This window comes from Schistocerca cancellata, chromosome 9, assembly GCF_023864275.1.
Source record: "Schistocerca cancellata isolate TAMUIC-IGC-003103 chromosome 9, iqSchCanc2.1, whole genome shotgun sequence".
Lineage (NCBI taxonomy): Eukaryota > Metazoa > Arthropoda > Insecta > Orthoptera > Acrididae > Schistocerca > Schistocerca cancellata.
This window is the reverse complement of record NC_064634.1, coordinates 486,722,499-486,744,961: the sequence shown is the minus strand read 5'-3', so window position 1 is coordinate 486,744,961 and position 22,463 is coordinate 486,722,499. Positions and strand designations below refer to the sequence as shown.

Below are 22,463 nucleotides of genomic sequence, written 5' to 3'. Positions count from 1 at the left end.
AAAAACAAAGATGATGAGACTTACCAAACAAAAGCGCTGGCAGGTCGATAGACACACAAACAAACACAAACATACACACAAAATTCAAGCTTTCGCAACAAACGGTTGCTTCGTCAAGAAAGAGGGAAGGAGAGGGAAAGACGAGGGTTTTAAGAGAGAGGGTAAGGAGTCATTCCAATCCCGGGAGCGGAAAGACTTACCTTAGGGGGAAAAAAAGGACAGGTATACACTCGCACACACACACACACACACACACACACATCCATCCGCATATACCATACAGACAAGGTATATGCGGATGGATATGTGTGTATGTGCGAGTGTATACCTGTCCTTTTTTCCCCTAAGGTAAGTCTTTCCGCTCCCGGGATTGGAATGACTCCTTACCCTCTCCCTTAAAACCCACATCCTTTCGTCTTTCCCTCTCCTTCCCTCTTTCCTGACGAAGCAACTGTTTGTTGCGAAAGCTTGAATTTTGTGTGTATGTTTGTGTTTGTGTGTGTGTCTATCGACCTGCCAGCACTTTTGTTTGGTAAGTCTCATCATCTTTGTTTTATATATATATATATATATATATATATATATATATATATATATATATATATATATAATAGAAGGAAACATTCCACGAAGGAAAAATATACCTAAAAACAAAGATGATGTGACTTACCAAATGAAAGTGCTGGCAGGTCGACAGACCCACAAACGAACAAACACAAACATACACACAAAATTCAAGCTTTCACAACAAACTGTTGCCTCATCAGGAAGGAGGGAAGGAGAGGGAAAGACGAAAGGATGTGGGTTTTAAGGGAGAGGGTAAGGAGTCATTCCAGTCCCGGGAGCGGAAAGACTTACCTTAGGGGGAAAAAGGGACGGGTATACACTCGCGCACACACACACACATATCTATCCACACATATCCAGACACAAGCAGACATATTTAAAGGCAAAGAGTTTGGGCAGAGATGTCAGTCGAGGCAGAAGTGCAAAGGCAAAGATGTTGTTGAATGACAGGTGAGGTATGAGTGGCGGCAACTTTAAATTAGCGGAGATTGAGGCCTGGTGGATAACGGGAAGAGAGGATATATTGAAGAGCAAGTTCCCATCTCCGGAGTTCGGATAGGTTGGTGTTGGTGGGAAGTATCCAGATAACCCGGACGGTGTAACACTGCGCCTAGATGTGCTGGCCGTGCACCAAGGCATGTTTAGCCACCGGGTGATCCTCATTACCAACAAACACTGTCTGCCTGTGTCCATTCATGCGAATGGACAGTTTGTTGCTGGTCATTCCCACATAGAATGCATCACAGTGTAGGCAGGTCAGTTGGTAGATCACGTGGGTGCTTTCACACGTGGCTCTGCCTTTGATTGTGTACACCTTCCGGGTTACAGGACTGGAGTAGGTGGTGGTGGGAGGGTGCATGGGACAGGTTTTACACCGGGGGCGGTTACAAGGGTAGGAGCCAGAGGGTAGGGAAGGTGGTTTGGGGATTTCATAGGGATGAACTAAGAGGTTACGAAGGTTAGGTGGACGGCGGAAAGACACTCTTGGTGGAGTGGGGAGGATTTCATGAAGGATGGATCTCATTTCAGGGCAGGATTTGAGGAAGTCGTATCCCTGCTGGAGAGCCACATTCAGAATCTGATCCAGCCGCGGAAAGTATCCTGTCACCAGTGGGGCACCTTTGTGGTTCTTCTGTGGGAGGTTCTGGGTTTGAGAGGATGAGGAAGTGGCTCTGGTTGTTTGCTTCTGTACCAGGTCAGGAGGGTAGTTGCGGGATGCGAAAGCTGTTGTCAGGTTGTTGGTGTAATGCTTCAGGGATTCCGGACTGGAGCAGATTCGCAAACGAAGGGAAGGAGATGTCAGTCGCAAACGAATCTGCTCCAGTCCGGAATCCCTGAAGCATTACACCAACAACCTGACAACAGCTTTCGCATCCCGCAACTACCCTCCCGGCCTGGTACAGAAGCAAATAACCAGAGCCACTTCCTCATCCTCTCAAACCCAGAACCTCCCACAGAAGAACCACAAAAGTGCCCCACTGGTGACAGGATACTTTCCGCGGCTGGATCAGATTCTGAATGTGGCTCTCCAGCAGGGATACGACTTCCTCAAATCCTGCCCTGAAATGAGATCCATCCTTCATGAAATCCTCCCCACTCCACCAAGAGTGTCCTTCCGCCGTCCACCTAACCTTCGTAACCTCTTAGTTCATCCCTATGAAATCCCCAAACCACCTTCCCTACCCTCTGGCTCCTACCCTTGTAACCGCCCCCGGTGTAAAACCTGTCCCATGCACCCTCCCACCACCACCTACTCCAGTCCTGTAACCCGGAATGTGTACACAATCAAAGGCAGAGCCACGTGTGAAAGCACCCACGTGATCTACCAACTGACCTGCCTACACTGTGATGCATTCTATGTGGGAATGACCAGCAACAAACTGTCCATTCGCATGAATGGACACAGGCAGACAGTGTTTGTTGGTAATGAGGATCACCCGGTGGCTAAACATGCCTTGGTGCACGGCCAGCACATCTTGGCACAGTGTTACACCGTCCGGGTTATCTGGATACTTCCCACCAACACCAACCTATCCGAACTCCGGAGATGGGAACTTGCTCTTCAATATATCCTCTCTTCCCGTTATCCACCAGGCCTCAATCTCCGCTAATTTAAAGTTGCTGCCACTCATACCTCACCTGTCATTCAACAACATCTTTGCCTCTGCACTTCTGCCTCGACTGGCATCTCTGCCCAAACTCTTTGCCTTTAAATATGTCTGCTTGTGTCTGTATATGTGTGGGTAGATATGTGTGTGTGTGTGTGTGTGTGTGTGTGTGTGTGTGTGTGCACGTGTGTATACCCGTCCCTTTTTCCCCCTAAGGTAAGTCTTTCCGCTCCCGGGACTGGAATGACTCCTTACCCTCTCCCTTAAAACCCACATCCTTTCGTCTTTCCCTCTCCTTCCCTCTTTCCTGATGAGGCAACAGTTTGTTGCGAAAGCTTGAATTTTGTGTGTATGTTTGTGTTTGTTCGTTTTTGGGTCTGTCGACCTGCCAGCACTTTCATTTGGTAAGTCACATCATCTTCGTTTTTAGGTATATTTTTCCCACGTGGAATGTTTCCTTCTATTATATATATATATATAAAGTTTGGAAGGTAGGAGACGAGGTATTGGCAGAGGTAAAGCTGTGAGTACGGGGCATGAGTTGTGCTTCGGTAGCTCAGATGGTAGTGCACTTGCTCGTGAAAGGCAAAGGTCCCGAGTTCGAGTCTCGGTCGGGCACACAGTTTTAATCTGCCAGGAAGTTTCAATGTAATAGTCGTTTGCTTTGATGATGGCTACTGTGCAGTGCCATTACCAGCCATACAGTTTATCGTGTATCATAAAATTATTTGTCACACAGTAAGTATAAATATTTATGAAGGAATGAATGGTTTAATTGTAAATATATTTATGATTGCAGTTGACAGTTTTTATACGATGTGTTGCGCTCTGTTAATTGATTTGATGCACTTGCATTTACTGGTCTCCCTAGCCTCATTTCATGTTATTAATGTGAGTGCTATGCCTGTCGTTAGACCACCGTATATGCTACTTAGGGTCCAAGTACCTGCAGTCCAGCATGGCTGACTTGTGGCCCCCTTTAAATGCCACACTGCCAAAACCCAGTCATCATTTGTGTTAATCTCTAATTGTCCATAGGTCCTCTCAGAACCTAATCGGTGTAAACCATTTCCAAAATTCTAGCTTTCTGTTCACATTTACTCAGACTCAAAACCCACTTAACTATTTGCTATGTTCCACTACATCCCAAGACTTGTAAAGCTACAGTCTTCAATTATAATCGCGTTCTCAACCGCTCAAGAAACATTAACTACTTTTTATGTTCAGTTCCACCAAGTGTTTCTCCAAAGACTCGTAAGGTACAAACTATAATATCAGTGTGCAGAATGAAAACTTATCTCTGTAACAAATTATAATTGGATATCTGTTGTACAGAATAATTTATTCAGAATAGTCCATACTGCCATCTCCCAAAATATCATTCCTCCTGAAACACTATGGGGTATATCAGGCACACCTAAAACCAACATTCACAATTCTCCAGTTACATTTTAGACATGCAGTTTTAGACTGAAAATTTGTGAAATTGATTTTTCTCAGACAGTGACAAGGGATGGTTGATAGTGACTGTAGATGGAGTCAGTTTTTTGCCACTGTGCCTTTAGAATGTGTTTGAGCAACATTTTGCCATCAAATTTTATGGTCAACTGAACAAAGATGCTGTTGGTATGATTCGTAAGGCTCACAAGGATGATACCATTTATGCAATGTACATATATTTCTTTTGATGACTTGAGTCACAATTCTAATTGGTCAAAACCTGTATTTTGACAGAATTTCAACAGACAAAATCTGACCAACAGGGTGATCTGTTCTTTTTATGTGCCACAAATTTAGAGGGATTCCTTTTTGTTGAGAACTTTCAGTGCATTTTGTGTGAGAGAGGGAGTGATTTCTAAAATTTATTTTTCTAATCTGATGTAAAGTTTTATTTTCAGGTGTTTCAGTCTTTATGATGTTGAATAACTTGTTTTGTCCTTAACACCTCTTGAGGAAACTTAATAGCTACTGTTTATACAAAAATTGTTCTCATTCATATTTGCAAAATTGTAAGTTGTGTCAGTTAATTATGTATGTAATTATGGAGTTAATATTTTCTCTTTATCTTGAATTGCGTCCTACAAATTCATGTGCACAATACAATAATGTGCAGTATCATTCTCTGGTATCATTTTGCACTAGAATATGAAATATAAACTCAAAAATTTACTTGAGCAAGTAATATAATGTATGATAAATTATAGCACTTTGTGTGTAAGAAAAGCCTTTTTTCTTTAAGAATATAATTGTATTTTACAAATAAAATTGTATAAAAACAGGAGGAGACCTTCACCAAACCTAAGTCAAATAAGCGACGACCAATGTCGCAGAGCTATCCATCACGTCCTTGGAACAAGGAAGATGCAGAAAGAGCTTTAGCAGTTGAATCTTCACACATGAAAGGTCTCCGAAATCAGTCTCTGATCATTCGGTTCCCAGACCCAGAGCTTACAAAGGATATGGTCAAAGCATTCCATCCAGGAATTGAGAATGTCCATTTCCAAGTTCCAAGTGGTCCAAGGTACGGTATATGTGAAATTTGGGCAATTAGATGGCTGTTGGATGAAGTGATATTTACTCTTATTATTACTGCGCTTGTAGACTGATGTACAAGGAGTGATCAAAAAGTAACAGAAACTTTTGTTGTTCTTAAATAATCTTTATTTATTCAGCAACACCAACTTTGTTCCCTTCAAAGTAATCCCCCTCAGATATAATACACTTATTTCAGAACTTTTTCCAATCTTAGGAGGTCTTCTGGAACTGACTTTTCGTTACGGTGTTCAGCTCCATCAGCGGTTCTATTTTTATCTCATTAATGTTGACAAAATGATGTCCTTTCATGGTTCTCTTCAGCGTCAGGAATAGAAAGATGTTGCAGGGGGGCCATGTTTGGCAAATTTGGAGTCTGAGGCAAAATAACTGGTTTGGTTTTTCCTGAAAATCACAAACAAGCATTGACGTGTAAGTGGGAACATTATCGTGATGCAGTTTCCACGAATGATTTTGCCAAAATTCTGGTTGTTCTCTTTGAATTGCTTCACACTAACAATGCAATACTCAGGTAGTATTCCTTGTTGACTGTATGACCATGAGGCATGAACTCGTGATGCACTGTCCCATGATGTTATATCCATATAACCATGTTTCGTCACCTGTTATAACTGTCTTTAGAAGTTCTGGATGATTGTCAACTTAATTCAGTAATTCCTGAATGATGTCTATGCAACTTAGTTGTTGGTGGAATTCAGAAATTTCAGAACAAACTTTGCTGCTACAAGTTTCGTGCCGAAAACATCCAAAAAAATTGCTCAGTGTGAACCAAAGGATATGCTGACATCAGCAACCTCTCTGATGTTGATTTGGCAATTCTCCAGAACAATTTTCTTTACATCTTCCACATTGTTGTCAGTAACTGATGTGCCAGGGTATTCAGGGTGGTCATCACCTTCATATTCTTGACCCTCTTTGAAATTTTGTAAACTCTTATCTTTCTCATAGTAGATATGTCAAAAGCCACAATCAACAATTCGAATCAGGTGCTGCACTTCATTCCATTTTTCAAGTAAAATTTAATTCAAATTTTGTGATCCATCTCTTTCGAAAGTGAAAATTTGCCATCACTTGAAAACGTATAAACTTTTTAACTGTCAGCAATAAATTAAAATTCAAAACAGCTGAAAATACAAACATACGTCAGAAACACATGTACCAACAAGATTTAAAGAAGATTGACAATTGGATTTTTGAAGCTCACAAAATTTAAAAAAATCGTACTTTTTGATCACACCTCGTATGTACTCATTGTTACCTAATGTGTACTGTTTGGACAGCTGCCATATCTCTCTCTTGAAGTCGTGACCTCAACAAGTATTGTCATAGTAATCTAATCTATTGCATAGCTGCTTGAAAACAACAATCTGTGAAGCAGTCCCTGCATGCAGTGCTAACCATCTGCAACTAGTTGGGGTTACAATAATTTCACGGGTATGCTTACACATTGTTTGGATGTTGTGATCCAGAGAACTGTTGGGACCACAAGGTTGCATTATTGAGATGAAGTGCAAACTAATATACAAGTATACAAATGTGCCACACATATTTTGAGGCCCATCAGATATCTTTTAAAAAGTGTAATGTTTATGAAAAAAACAACCTTGGTAATGTGTGTTATTGTTCTGTGACATTATCCCTTAACTTACATCACATTTGCTAATCCAATTTTGTTATAAATGTTGCAGTTTATGGCTGAGTGTTATGGCAATATTGCAAACTATTGACAAGGATTAAAATCTGTACTGTGGACCTAGGCGTTCGTTAGCCAACTATTGCTGTGGGTGGATATAGAATAGAGATGTAGCTGTGTCATTGGCCTCTGTTGCATGTACATTTTGTTTATGTAGTGCAATAAAGGTTGGAAGTAATTGTTTGTGGTTGAAAGCTTTGCCCATGCGTTCAGAAGTAGCCCCTTTAAATGAAGAAGTGATTAAAATGTTGACTTGAGATAACAATGTTGAGTACACACATTGGCCTGAAACCACAGGAATTTATCTTGTGGATTATCTCTTTTCAATCTTTGTAAACCATAACACACTAGTTTTACTCTAAAGGAATTATAGTTTCCTTGAGACGTACGAGTCTCAGCTTTATCTTCGATAATGATAGCTGAAGAAATGTATTAAAATTTGAACCGTGGCCGGACCTTGAACCCGGGTCTCCTGTTTACTAGGCAAATGAGCTAACCATTACACCACTGTAGCAGTATGGGTAACACAGCTGCAAGGACTACCCCAGTCCAGTGCTCTACCTAACAAATATCAGTTCACGCCTTCAGCCCATTTTCCCCTTCTTAAATCATCAGGATTTCTGAGGCTGTCTGGTTGAAGAAGGGGAAAACGGGCTGAAGGCATGAGTTGAAATATGTGTTAAAGAGGGCACTGGACTAGGGTAGCCCATGCAGCTGTTTCACTCATACTGCTACAGTAGTGTAATGGTCAGCATAGCTACCTAGTAAGCAGGAGACATGGGTTCAAGGTCTAGCCGTGGTAGAAATTTTAATTCATTCTTTAGCTTCTATCACTATCGAACACTATTTTTGTTTTCTAAATTCTGATTCATGGATGTTAGGTCATTGATGTGCTACAAGTTCAGCAGAAGAAACATTAATTTCAGTGGTACTCAAGAACAGAATTACAAAGAATCCGTTGATTTTCATTCCTAACAACTCTCAAAAGCATGTATTTTCGTGTAAAATGAGCTCTTTCACAATGCATCTGATTACCTTAACAACAGGAACAACAAAAACAACTTTGTAGGAGTACTGTAAGTCACACTTATAAACTATAACTGGTCCTGACCTTATAATTCTACCTGCAGACAAAGGCTCCACCACTGTTGTTTTGAACCGCAAGGATTACCTGTCGGAAAGACTCGGTCAGTTGTCAGATAATTCCTCCTACAAACCCTGCCACAGTGACCCCATTCCAGTAACCCAGCAGGATCTTTAGTCACTACTCAAATCCTTAGGCCCATTCCAGAATCTCTACCCAGAGTCCATCTCTCTACTCACCCGTACCACTTCCCGCGCTCCTACCTTCTACATGCTTCCTAAAGTCCACAAACCTAATCACCCAGGACACCCCACTGTGGCCGGTTACTGTGCCCCCACTGAGAGAATCTTTGCTCTTGTTGACCAACACATTCAGCCTATTACCTAGAACATACCCTCCTATATAAAAGATACCAACCACTTCTTCCACTGACTCTCCACAGTTCCCGTCCCTTTACCACACGGTGCCCTGCCTGTCACTATTGATGCCACCTCCCTGTACACTAACATTGCTAATGCCCGTGGCCTTACCACTATTGAACACTACCTTTCCCAACACCTGACTGATTCGAAATCAACAACCTCCTTCCTAGTCGCCATGACAACTACATCCTCACCCACAATTACTTCGCCTTTGAAGGCTATAATTACAAACAAATCTGGGGTACGGATGTGGGCACCCGCATGGCACTATCCTATTCCAACCTATTCATGGGCCGTCTAGATTTTGACCTCACCTCAAAGATGGTTACATCAGTACCTCCGTCCATATCAAACCTACTAACCACCAGCAATACCTCCACTTCGACAGCTGCCACCCATTCCATACCAAGAAGTCCCTTCCGTACAGCCTAGCCACCCACGGTCATCACATCTGCAGTGACGAGCAGTCCCTCTTGAAATATACCGAGGGTCTCACTGAAGCCTTCACTGAGTGTAATTAGCCTCCCAACCTCTTACAAAAACAAATCTCCGGTGCCTTATCTTTCCAGTCTCCCACCACCTCCCAAAGTCGTACCGTCCGGCCACAAAGGAGCATTCCCCTCGTAATTCAGTACCATGCAGGACTGGAGCAACTGAATTACATTCTCCGCCAGGGTTTCGATTACCTCTCGTTGTGCCCTGAAATGAGAAATGTTCTGCCCACTATCCTTCCCACCCCTGCTACAGTGGTATTCTGCCATCCACCAAACCTACTCAATATACTCAAGCATCCTCACACAACTCCTGCTCCCAATCCCTTACCTCATGGCTCATACCCCTGTAATAGACCTAGATGCAAGACCTGTCCCATATATCCTCCCACACCACTACCTACTCCAATCCGGTCACAAACATCACCTATTCCATCAAAGGCAGGGCTACCTGTGAAACCAGTAATGTGTTCTACAAGCTAGGCTGCAACCACTGTGCTGCATTCTATGTAGACATGATAACCAACAAGCTGTCTGTCCGCATGAATGGCCACCGACAAACTATGGCCAAGAAACAAGTGGACCACCCTGTTGTTGAACAAGCTACCAAACATAATATCCTTCTTATGAATGACTACTTCACAGCCTGTGCCTAATGGATCCTTCCCACCAACACCAGCTTTTCTGAATTGCGCAGGTGGGAACTTTCACTGCAATATATCTTAAGTTCCTGTAACCCTCTTGGCCTCACCTTCAATAGTTACTGTCCTCACCCATCCAGCCCCTTCCCTGTTCCCATTCCAGCACTACATAGCCGTCATTCCAACACCACAGTTTTTTTTATTTCTCTCCTTTTCCGCTACCCTCTCTCACCTCTCCCCTGCAGCACTTCACTGTCTGCCACCCCCACCATACTGTCCCTCCCTCTCCCCACCTTAGCCTCCTCCTTACCCTCACCCACTCGCCACTCCCATTGTGCAATGGTGCTGCTGCTCGCAGTGTAGTTTCAGTTGCCTGAGACTGCAGTCGTGTGTGAGAGTTGCATTTGCGTGCGTGCGTGCATGCGTGCGTGTGTGTGTGTGTGTGTGTGTGTGTGTGTGTGTGTGTGTGTGTGTGTGTGTGTGTGAGCGCGTGCGTATGTGCGTGTATTGTTGACGAAGGCCAGTTGTCGACAGCTTCAATTGTGAGAGTCTTTTTGTTGTGCCTATCTGTGATTCAGCGTCTCCGCTGTATGCTGAGTAGCAACTTTCCTTCTCATGATATTGTAGATGTATCGACTGAGGTGACACAGTGGTTAGCACATTGGATACATTCGGGAGGATAATGGTTCAAATCTGTGTCTGGCCATCCTGGTTTAGGTTTCCGTGATTACCCTAAATCGCTTCAGGCAAATGGATGGTTCCTGTGAAAGGGCATGGCCGACTCCCTTCTCCATCCTTCCCTAATCCACTGGGACCAATGACCTCCCTGTTTGGTCCTCTCCTCCAGATCAGCCAACCAACCACAAATAATAAGTATTTTCTTTTGGACCTGTACAAAGAAGGAGAATTTTCTGGAGATGTCAGTGGAGTAAAAGAGTGTTAATGAAAATTGTGCTTTTTTTTCAAGTTCTTACTTTTATTGAAATTGAATTCTTGCGTAGAAAAGGTAAGGAAACCATGGTTTACCTATGTTGCAACTGAGCAAACATTATTCCTTGCAGAATGTGATAGGGATTTTTACAGGTTTGGCGATCTCATTGAGTTTTAGTAATTTATATTTTTTGGCACCCCTAGTATCGATCACTCGATGATTGACGATGAGCCTGATACGCTCTTAATAGTAAGTTGTTTATTGCACAGACAAATTACTGTTTTATTCATAACTAGTAGATTTGAATAAGTCTGTGACTGATATTTCATGACAGATTTAAGATGTACTTGTGACTGAAACACATACCTCTGTTTTCTACAATATGCCTGTACCAGATAAGCAATCTGGCATGTCAAATTCTAATTCTCTCAATACTTTTCTCTTTTGCTTCCAAACTCTGCAGAAGGTCTCTTGCATAACGTGGTGTACTTATACTTATGTTGCAACTAAGCCATTCTCTGCTTTGTCTTTCCTTCTAAGTCTAGTAATGTGTACAGAAGAGTATCTCTGTAGTTTGGAAAGTAGGACAGAAATATTGATTGATTAAAACTATGAAGCATGTCTTGACAATTTAAATGAAAGAAACCAAGGGTATTTTAAGTATTTGAATGTATTTTCTTGTCGAGAACTTAGTTGTAATTTGCCAGGCAGAGTGAGTAATCTGAGCAGCTTCCGCCTTCAGGTGAGCGTATCAAGAATGTGTGGTAAAAAATATTGTTAATCTTTGCACTGTTGAATAACAGGACTGTCATCTAGTCCTAGCTACTAAATGAAATTGATCTATGTCTAGTAGACTGGTCACTCAGAGCATTTGCTCTGTATGCTAGACATCTGGCAATGCAATGTATGTATTTCTCAGAGTAATACTTGCTCATTTGTCTGTTTATTACAAATTCAGTAACATGAAACAGAAGAAAGAAGCAAGTTTACCATCAGTGATAAGGTTATTAGAAATGCAGCCACAATTCAGCTTTGTGCAAGATGAAGAAAGAAACTGGTTGCCTCTTTTTCAAAGAAATCTTTCTAGCATTCACTGTAAGTGGTTTAGGGAAACAACAGAGCACATTTGGATAACTGGACAGTAGCGTGAATACCACTGCTCCAAAATGCAAGTCAGGTGTCTTTACTGCTGTGCCACCTTATTCTGTAGTAACAAATGGAAGGTTATGCTCTTCATAAATGAAGCCTACATCTTGGAGAACAGCAGTGACACGGCGTGCCCTCTCCGAAAAGATTGGAGAGCTCTGTTGGCATCTGATCCTAAACCTGACAGAAGCTGTACAGAGGTGCCATTCTGTAAGCTAACCACCAAAATTTTTTTTGTGCCCATCTGCAACTCAATGTGTCATCTTTATCTCTCTGTATGTCCATCTTTTCAGAGATGGTTGCGGGACTCGGTTGTTTGCTATGGCATGTCAAATCAAACAGCTTTCACCCATTTGGCTACCAGTTTCAGCAATTTACTGCGGCATCTTCAGGGCTCTGACTGACATGTAGGAGATTCCACCTCTTTTCTGGTGAAAATAACGGCCAGCATTCAAATATTGGTATCTGTAGATTTCTGCTTGCCATAGTGATCACTTCAACCATCAACTGTGTCGGCAGTTGATGGTTGAAGTGATCACTATAGCAAGCAGAAATCTGGCCCGTATTTTCACCAGAATGGAGGCAGAATCTAGCTACACATTGGTCAGGGGCCTGAAATTGCATAGTAAATTGCCAAAACTGGTAGCCAAATAAAATAAGTTAGGAGATTAGATGGATGAGAGCTGTTTGATTTGACATCCTGTCATCTTTATGGTGAGTAGCAATCTCTCCTCCTTATAATATTGCTCATATATGGTTAGATTTAACTGAGTGCCATAAATGGAACCAACTGATTATTTATAAGTTAGAGTTTCCACCTAATGTTTTTCCCCCCAGCCATCCAGCAGTACTTCCAGCAGTGAAGAGCAAATCAGAGTATGGCCAGAGGTTAGAGGAGGTGGTCTTTTGGCTGGAATACAGACTTTAGGCAGTAAGCAGATCCAGTTAACTTACGTGTAAATTGGAGTTTTCAACTGATATGCTCCCTCTAGTTTGAGGTGCAGTCATAGGAATTGACAAGGAAATAGATAAGGTGGTCATTTGACAAAGTATAGTGGACAGACATTGATATTAAAATGTAAACGGCGATCGACGGCGACGGACAGCGGCCAATTGCACTGACGTTTTCAAAACACGTGACGTCACGCAGCAGCGCGGGGGCGCGCGGACACGGAATTTAGCGGCAGTCAGTAGCGAGCCAGTGTGTGTGTTGGACCTTCCATCAAGCTACGGACCCGCTTGAAGATGTCTCCCGCAGTCGGAGACGAAACGTTGGGAATCACCACAGCATTCATCAACCGACCACGGCATAACAGCCCGGATAATTATAATGGACAAGACATTGATATAGTGAATCCAAGTATACTTTACATGCAACTCAGGGAAGCAAATATACCAGAGTTTATAGAGATTCAAACAATGGAAAGCCCAGGATGGAATGACAACTATATGGAATTGCTACTCACCATGTAGAGAAAGCACTGACGTGCAGACAGGCACAATGGAAAAGAATATTTGGAAGTATTTGAGCTTTCGAACAAAGTCCTACTTTAGATGAAGAGAAGTCAAACACGTTCACAACCATATAGGACTGCCTAAACAAGTGCTCGTGTGTGTGTGTGTGTGTGTGTGTGTGTGTGTGTGTGTGTGTGTGTGTATGTGTGAGCTGTGCCTATGTGAATCTGTGTGTTTCCTACTTTTGAAGTAAGTAGCTGAAATATTTGTAGCATTCTTATTCATTGTGGCTGTCACCAACTCAACATATCTTTTGTAGAGATTCATGAGTTCTGCAAGCAAAACTGCTTTATACGTAAATACTTTTACACACACACACACACACACACACACACAAAGGTTAATTTCTGTGTCTTATAAAAATTAACAATCATGATAGCAAATTGTTTACTTCACATGATGAAAAGAGAGGATACATTTTGTACGCTGGAGCTTACAGTGGCATTTGTAACTGTCATATCCCTCTTCGTATACTTCTGTCTGGCTACTTCAACAAGGGGTGTACTGTTTATATGGACAGATATTACAGTTGACTAGATGTTGTTTACTTTCTGTGGGAGAGTAAGACCAAGGCTGTGGGAAAGTGCATGCCTGCCTAATCAGAGAGGACTTCATAGATAAAGGGTAGTCAATGAAAGGCTAAAGAAAAGTGAGTACATATGTATGAAGAAGAATCACTTGTTGTCTGAAGTGGAGGTACATCTGTTTGCCAGTTCTTCACAAGATGACTCAAGAACACAGGTTTGCAGCAAAGCAGGGATCAATACGAAAATTAAATATGATGCCGTTGTAGACCAGATCTCAACATAACGTGCTGGCAAATGGAATGGTGGAAGAAACTGTTTTTAATCTTTTTATAATGGCAGCTGTGAACGTTTTAATTTCTTATCAAAGAATAAGAAATAATTAGGATAGAGGCCACCATTGGCAAATGTCCTACTGCCATTATGGATGATGTTTGCAAGGAGAGGGGACATACATGAACTGCTACTTGATCAAAATGAGTACAACAGCAGCCATCCATGAACGAATCTCTTTCACAGGAAGATAACACATCTCATGAGGGTACAGAAAAACAAAGTGGCCCAGTGGAATGTCTTTAAGAAGAAAAAACAATGTGTTGGTGCCCTTATCATAGAGATCAACTTGCATGCCAGAGTATTTCAAATTGTACCAAACAAGGGTAACTATTGTTAAACATGATAATAAGAATCTGTGCAGATGTTTTCAGTAAAAATGTATTGAAATATAAATAAAGTTGATGTGCTTAATTTTGTAGTAAACGTGTTTTATTTTGTAACTGTATTAAAGAAGAACCTATGTACTTCCATTGTATGTTTCCATATTTGTGCATATGGATGAGAGTATAGAATGGTAGGTACTGATAGATATGGCAGATATGTCTGTGATTCTGTGAGGTACATACTGCAAAGAGCTTTGCTGTCAGTGTTAACTACCATTGGAGTGTACAAAGTATGCACAGCAATAAGCAGATAACATTTCGATGCAAAAGCGAGCTTCCTTTAATTTGTGCTCTTTAATGAAACATAGTCATTTGTTTAAAATGTTTGGAATGCATACTCATTTTAAGACGGACGGAACAAAGAAAATGTTCTATCATGGTATAAAATGAATTGGAGAATGGTTTTTTTAGAGAGTGTATGGACGAAACACTGAGTAAAGTGATTATGCTTCCAAAGTGATTGTGTAGTTTACTGTTGTATGACTGTTATAAAAACTGAACAAGCTTTACAGTGGTCTATGTCAGGTTACAGGCTAGGCATTTGCAAGTGTTGTAGTTTGTGTAATTTATACCAGTGACCCGCTGAAATAAGTATAACTGTGGTTTATTAACCATGTGAATGTAAATGACATGACACATATGATAGGCTAACAACAGTATTATGAAAAGGACAGATTGCTACTCAGCACTCCCACAGGCCTTGAGTTGCAAAGAGGCACAATGAAAGACTGCTAAACATTAAGCTTTCAGACAAAAAAGTTCTTCCAGCAGTCTTTTCATAGGGCCTTCCTGGGACTCAGTGCCTGCTCTATGTAATCAGTAACAAACTGCTGTATTCATATTGTTCTTATTTTATCCTGGACTTTCCATTTTGTGGAATGTTTGTAACTTTTGTACTTAATTTTAATTGGTTCAAAACATATTGTGTGGATAGTTAAGACCCATTCCTCTTTGTCCTCGGTATACAACAACAGCAGCAACATTGTATAAACAAGACATTACCATTGGCTATTTCAGCTTATAATTAGCACTGCAGCATACTTGTCACTTCAGTGCTGGACAATAAAAACAATATATGGACATTCATATCATAGACCATCTCCCTTACAGTAGAATTCGTGAGCTGCTGTCTGATAAGCAATTCCTGTAACCTTAATCCCTGAAGAGTAAACTGGGTACAATAACAGCTGTATGAGATGCACGAAGTTGAGAACTATGTCTCTTGGACTGAGGAGTTATGGTGCATGTTGGTACACACACACACACAGCAGGAATAAATGTTTAGAAAACAAGATAATAGGTCTTTTGTACCAAAACAGGTCTATCTGTTGGTGTAAGTATCAGCAGATGTGGGCTGAAGTTGGACATTTGCTATCATCTGCCACAGACAATTGTTACATGGAGCTGCTTTCAGATCATGTGCGTCTGGCTTGTTTACCCAATGTGAAGGAAATCTACATGTTCAACAATATACTATACTGCCCTACTGCTTTTGCATGATGTCATTGTGTTTCAGCAGACACACCTCTTAATTGAGGGTACTTGCCAGGACCTCAAGTTCACTTGCCACTCCCATTGCACTGGCCTGCATGCTCACTACAGATGTGCTCATGTCACAGACTCTATTCCTATCAATCTCTGTGAGTGTGTGTATGGTTGTGGAGGGATTGTGATTTGACTTAGTTTACATTGTTCTACAAATCCTGCAGCACAATGAACACTGGGGCACACATATTGAAAGGATATGAGGTGGTACTGCTTAAATTGTACTGAGAAAGGTGGCAGTGTTTAACATACTGTATTACATTCAAAATGAGTGAGCCTCAAATTTCCTTCCAGTCATCCAGAATTACATTTTTCATCGTTTTCCTAAATCATGTGAGGTGAATGCTGGGGTGGTTTATCTGAAAAAGCCACAAACAGTTCCTGCTCCACCCTTATCTAGTCAAAGCTTCTGCTCTATTTCTAATGGCTTGAGTTGTCTGTCCAGTGTGAAATATATTTTCATTAATGTAGTTCACAAATACTCTTTTTTAATATTGCATTACAAATACCAGATCAGTAAATCTGGTAAACAGAATTGTGCATACTTTTTTCGAAATTTATGTCTACATAGTTGCTATTGTGACTATAATGCTTGATTCAGCAGTATCCCAATTTTTTTTATTCTGTTAGAGACACCTGTTTTCACAAACTTTAAAAAAATATTCATCTGCAGAAGTAATCAGTTCCTCATTTAATCAGAAATTTGTCTTCTGAAATAGGACAGACTAAGGAAAATGCTTAGCCATTTTACAGGAAGTGCAAAATGGGTAAGCAGGGATGGCTAGAGGACAAATGTAAGGATGTAGAGGCTTGTCTCACCAGGGGTAAGATAGATACTGCCTACAGGAAAATTAAAGAGACCTTTGGAGAAAAGGGAACCACTTGTATGAATATCAAGAGCTCAGATGGAAACCCAGTTCTAAGCAAAGAAGGGAAAGCAGAAAGGTGGAAGGAGTATATAGAGGGTCTATACAAGGGCGATGTACTTGACAACAATATTATGGAAATGGAAGAGGAGGTAGATGAATATGAAATGGGAGATATGATACTGCTTGAAGAGTTTAACAGAGCACTGAAAGACCTGAGTCGAAACAAGGCCCCGGGAGTAGACAACATTCCATTAGAACTACTGACAGCCTTGGGAGAGCCAGTCCTGACAAAACTCTACCATCTGGTGAGCAAGATATATGAGACAGGCGAAATACCCTCAGACTTCAAGAAGAATATAATAATTCCAATCCCAAAGAAAGCAGGTGTTGACAGATGTGAAAATTACTGAACTATCAGTTTAATAAGTCATGGCTGCAAAATACTAACGCGAATTCTTTACAGACAAATGGAAAAACTAGTAGAAGCCGACCTCGGGGAAGATCAGTTTGGATTCCGTAGAAATATTGGAACAAGTGAGGCAATACTGACCCTACGACTTATCTTAGAAGCTAGATTAAGGAAAGGCAAACCTACGTTTCTAGCATTTGTAGACTTAGAGAAAGCTTTTGACAATGTTGACTCGAATACTCTCTTTCAAATTCTGAAGGTGGCAGGGGTAAAATACAGGGAGCAAATGGCTATTTACAATTTGTACAGAAACCAGATGGCAGTTATAAGAGTCGAGGGACACGAAATGGAAGCAGTGATTGGGAAGGGAGTGAGACAGGGTTGTAGCCTCTCCCCGATGTTCAATCTGTACATTGAGCAAGCAGTAAAGGAAACAAAACAAAAATTCGGAGTAGGTATTAAAATCCGTGGAGAAGAACTATAAGGTTCACGAATGACATTGTAATTCTGTCAGAGACAGCAAAGGACTTGGAAGAGCAGTTGAACGGAATGGACAGTGTCTTGAAAGGAGGATATAAGATGAACATCAACAAAAGCAAAACGAGGATAATGGAATGTAGTCGAATGAAGTCGGGTGATGCCGAGGGAATTAGATTAGGAAATGAGACACTTAAAGTAGTAAAGGAGTTTTGCTATTTGGGGAGGAAAATAACTGATGATAGTCGAAGTAGAGAGGATATAAAATGTAGACTGGCAATGGCAAGGAAAGCGTTTCTGAAGAAGAGAAATTTGTTAACATCGAGTATTGATTTAAGTGTCAGGATGTCGTTTCTGAAAGTATTTGTATGGAGTGTAGCCATGTATGGAAGTGAAACATGGACGATAAATAGTTTAGAGAAGAAGAGAACAAAAGCTTTTTAAATGTGGTGCTACAGAAGAATGCTGAATATTAGATGGGTAGATCACATAACTAATGAGGAGGTACTGAATAGGGTTGGGGAGAAGAGGAGTTTGTGGCATAACTTGACTAGAAGAAGGGATCAGTTGGTAGGACATGTTCTGATGCATCAAGGGATCACCAATTTAGTATTGGAGGGCAGCGTGGAGGGTAAAAATCGTAGAGGGAGACCAAGAGATGAATACACTAAGCAGATTCAGAAGGATGTAGGTTGCAGTAAGTACTGGGAGATGAAGAAGCTTGCACAGGATAGAGTAGCTTGGAGAGCTGCGTCAAACCAGTCTCAGGACTGAAGACCACAGCACAACAAGGAAAATGAGGCAAAAGCAGTTTGAATCCCAGCTGATGCTTTTAGACAGTGTGGATTACTGCTGTGATGGTTGAAATCTGGGTCTAAGAGAGTTGTCTTTTGGCTATTTTTCTGTGTGCTGTTGCTGTGATGGCTGAAGTTTTTGTCTAAGAGCATTATTTTTTGGCTGTTTCTTCTATCTACTCATGTTTCATACAGTCTAGCATTGAAGTAGAATAGAAGCCAGTTGTAGGTCATCTTTTGTATATTGGGATTACTCTATGGAAGCCGCAAAAAGGTATGTCTATCATCTTTTTCAACAAACAAAATAGTCTTTCCCTTATTTGATGAATTATAGTGAGCACTCATCCTCAGTTTTGTTGATGTTTGTGCTCAGAAATGTGATTATGTACAAAATTTCATTAAGAGTCATGAATATTTCCAAAAAGTGTTGTGGATTATGCCTAAACATTATGTAATTCTGTACTGAATGTTGTTTATTATAGTTATTATTATTATTATTATTATTATTATTATTATTAATATTAATGAACAAGCCATTTCAAAAGATGAAAGTTCATTTTGAGATGCTGCTTAATAGTAGATTTTTCAGTTGACTGTTATGACTGTAAGTTGCACCTGAAGATGATCCCACAGAGTTTGAAACACTTTTATGGGTTAATTGGAGACTAATTTGTGACCAAAGGCAAATTTTATTTAGTAAAATATTTATAGGACATAGTCAAGGCATAACAAATTTGACCATGGATAAGATGAAATTGTTAAATTTTGCTTTGAAGCATTCTGCCACAACTCTCTTTGGTCCGAAGCTAACAGTTGTGACACACAGTGTTAACAGACTTTCTTCTCCCAGTGCTGTGAAGAATTGTACTGTACGTACTGAGATATAATATCAAACTATTTCACATTTATCAACTTTGTCGTCTTTCATTATCATATTGTGAGCTTTTTTAAAAATTAATTTCTGTATAATGACATCACCTACCAGGCACAAGTGCTTTTCAGGTTCTGTGGTGCTCAAAGAGTGTATAAAACTATTTTAAATCAAAGTTAAATTACACTGAATCTAATGTTTACCAATCTTTTATGCTAGAAATCACACTAACTACATCATCTTGCTGCCAGCCAACATCTGAATGTTTCCATATGAAACTTTCAGCAAAGCATTTCAAGAATCAAGCTGCACTGCAGCACTTTAACAAAATGTCGTACTCTTTCACAGAAATATACCACTTATCACTCTCACATTTGTTGAATCTAAAATAAAGCAAAAAATCGTATGAAGGCTGAGTGATGAACTCTTCTCGGGCAATCAGCCGAGTGGTGGCGTTGTCTTGTCACAACATTTCAATGAGTTTTGTACCCATCATCCTCAAGTGGAGTCACCTCGGTTGAGGATGATGGGTACGAAACTCATCGAAATATTGCGACAAGACGACACCACCACTCGGCTGATCACCTGGGAAGAGTTCATCACTGGAATACGCTGAGAGGACCTGCAACTGCGTTGTATGAAGGCTTGTTGAAAAGTAATTATTTATTCTGTTCTCAATATCAATTGAGATATTACATGTCATGTGTATCACTCAGTCGTCGACTTTCCCACTTCGCTAATGCAAGTTGCAAATATCTGCTCAGAATTGTAGCACGTATCATGGTGGTGTGTGACGTAACTGTGTCAGTGCATGAGGAACAACATGCTGTAACCGAGTTTCTAACTGACCACACATGGAGCATCCTCTCCTTCAGCGTGACAATACCAGACCACACAAGAGTGCTGCAGCACCTGCAACAATCTGATGCTTTGGGTTCACTGTCATCAGTCATCCTCCATACAGTCCCAACTTGGCCCCATCCAATTTTCATCTGATTCCAAAACTTAAAGAACACCTCCGAGGACTTCACTTTGATAATGATGAAGCAGCGTAACAACAAAGTCAAACAGTCTTCAGTTACAATATCAACAAACTTGTCCCTCATTGAGAGAAATGTGTTCATCACCAGTGTGATTCTGTTGAGAAATAAATATGTAGACATGAAGAATAAAGATGTGGAATGTTAATAGTTTTTTTTATTTTTATTTAAAAAAAAAAGAAAAGCTTTAGGAGTTGTCACAAAGAAAATTTGGGGTCACTACTTTTTAGCACAACCATGTAATTATTCGATGATTCATTGTTTTGCACATCCACAAGCAGTTAAATTGGAGACACCTACCTAGTGGTGTTTAGTATCACCTATCAGTCTGATGACTGTAGCAATATAACATGGTATGAATTCTGCAAACACTGAAAGTGTTGGGAGCCAACCTGGCACTTGACTTCTTAAATCTTGTGGAAATTGCTTGAAGCTAGTTCAAAGATGAGTTCACCTTTGTACATGAATTTGTACATGCCTTAATTAAACTCAAATTAATCATTGGACATTTTTACAGGCCACCTAATTCTGCCACAACAGTTGTGGAGAGCCATTCAAAGAAAGTCTAAACACAGTGGCACAAAAGTATCTACTGGGGATAGACAAGAAAATCTATGGATTAATCACAAGTGGTATGAACAGACAGTCTCGTAAAGCAGTTCTGAACACATTTTCTAAAAATTGTCGGGAGCAGCTAGTTTGTCAATCCAAACCCAATGGAAATATCCAAGACATTGTAGCTAAAACAGGCCTGGCCCTATTTACAGTGTCTATATAGAGACAGGGATTAATGATCATGCTGTCATCATAGCAAAGATGGTTATTAAAGTTAATGAATGCATCAAGAAGGCTAGTAGAGTTTTTATGCAGGTGATAATAAGCATTTGTTAGCATCCTGTTCAGACAGTAAATTTAAATCATTTAGCACCAGTAAGATGTACATAGAGAAATTATGGGGCAAAATTTAAACTGATTGCAAATCATTCTGGGAAGAAGTATGTGTCAAGTAAGTGGATTAAGGATGAGAAAGATCCAAAATTCAGTAAATGCTGAGGAAGCAAAGGCTTTTTCACTCTCAGTTCAAAAGAGAATGCAGAAATATCAGTGGGCAAAAGTCAGTAGAAATTCGTGTGCCTGTAAAAAGAAACATGCACAAAGCATACAACAATTTCCACCACAATACCTCAGAAAAAGATCTTTCCAAGAACCCTGGAAAATTCTTATCCTATGTAAAGTCACTAAGTGTGTCAAAGGTTTTTGTCCAGTCACTTGTCAACCAGTTTGATGTGGCAGTAGAGGACAGTAAAAGGACAGCTGAAGCTTTTAAGTTCATGTTTAAAAATGATTTGTGCAGGAGGATCATACAAACATATTATTATTTGACTGTCTTACAGCCTCCCATTAGGAGGACGTAGAACTAGGCATCCCTGGCATATTGAGAAGCAATAGAAAGAATTGAAAATAAGTCACCAGGTGTGGTTGGAATGCCAGTTTAGTTTTACAGAGTGTAGTCTATGACATTGGCCTCTTACTTATCTTGCATTTATCATGAATCTCACCCAGTGGAAAGTCCCAAGCAACAGGAAAAACGCATAGGTGACTACTGTATATAACAAAGGTAAAAGAACAGAGTTGCAAAATTACAGACCAATACCTTTAACGTAGGTGGTGCAGTATTCTTGAGCGTAGTCAGAGTTTGAATATTATAATTTTCCTAGAGACAGAAGGCCTCTGTTTACCAATCAACATGTATTTAGAAAGCATGGCTCATACGAAACTTGTGTTGCCTTTTTCCCACACATCGTGCTGCAAACAATGAATGAAAGGCAATAGGCACATTCCATATTACTAGATTTCTAGAAAGTATTGCGACACATTTGACTGAAGAATGTTAACAGACATTTGAACATGCCAAATGGTTTCCCAGATATATGAGTGGCTTGAAGACTTCTTATGTTATAGAACCCAGTGATAGAATCCTGGATGGTGAGTGTTCATCAAAGACAAGGGTATCATCATGAATGCCTCAGGGAAGTGTGATACGACAGCTCTTGCTCTCTTTAT

The 22,463-nt window shown here is 40.5% G+C and overlaps 1 protein-coding gene across 3 annotated transcripts in view; it reads left to right on the top strand.

The window, feature by feature from the left end:
- The window catches only part of LOC126100114 (uncharacterized), a 137,035-nt gene that overhangs the window by 50,693 nt on the left and 63,879 nt on the right, over positions 1–22,463 (top strand). For all 3 annotated transcript variants that reach the window (XM_049910645.1, XM_049910647.1, XM_049910646.1), the window contains exon 4: positions 4,955–5,196. In XM_049910645.1, coding sequence (XP_049766602.1) covers positions 4,955–5,196 — 242 coding nt within the window. The remainder of the gene's footprint in view (positions 1–4,954; positions 5,197–22,463) is intronic.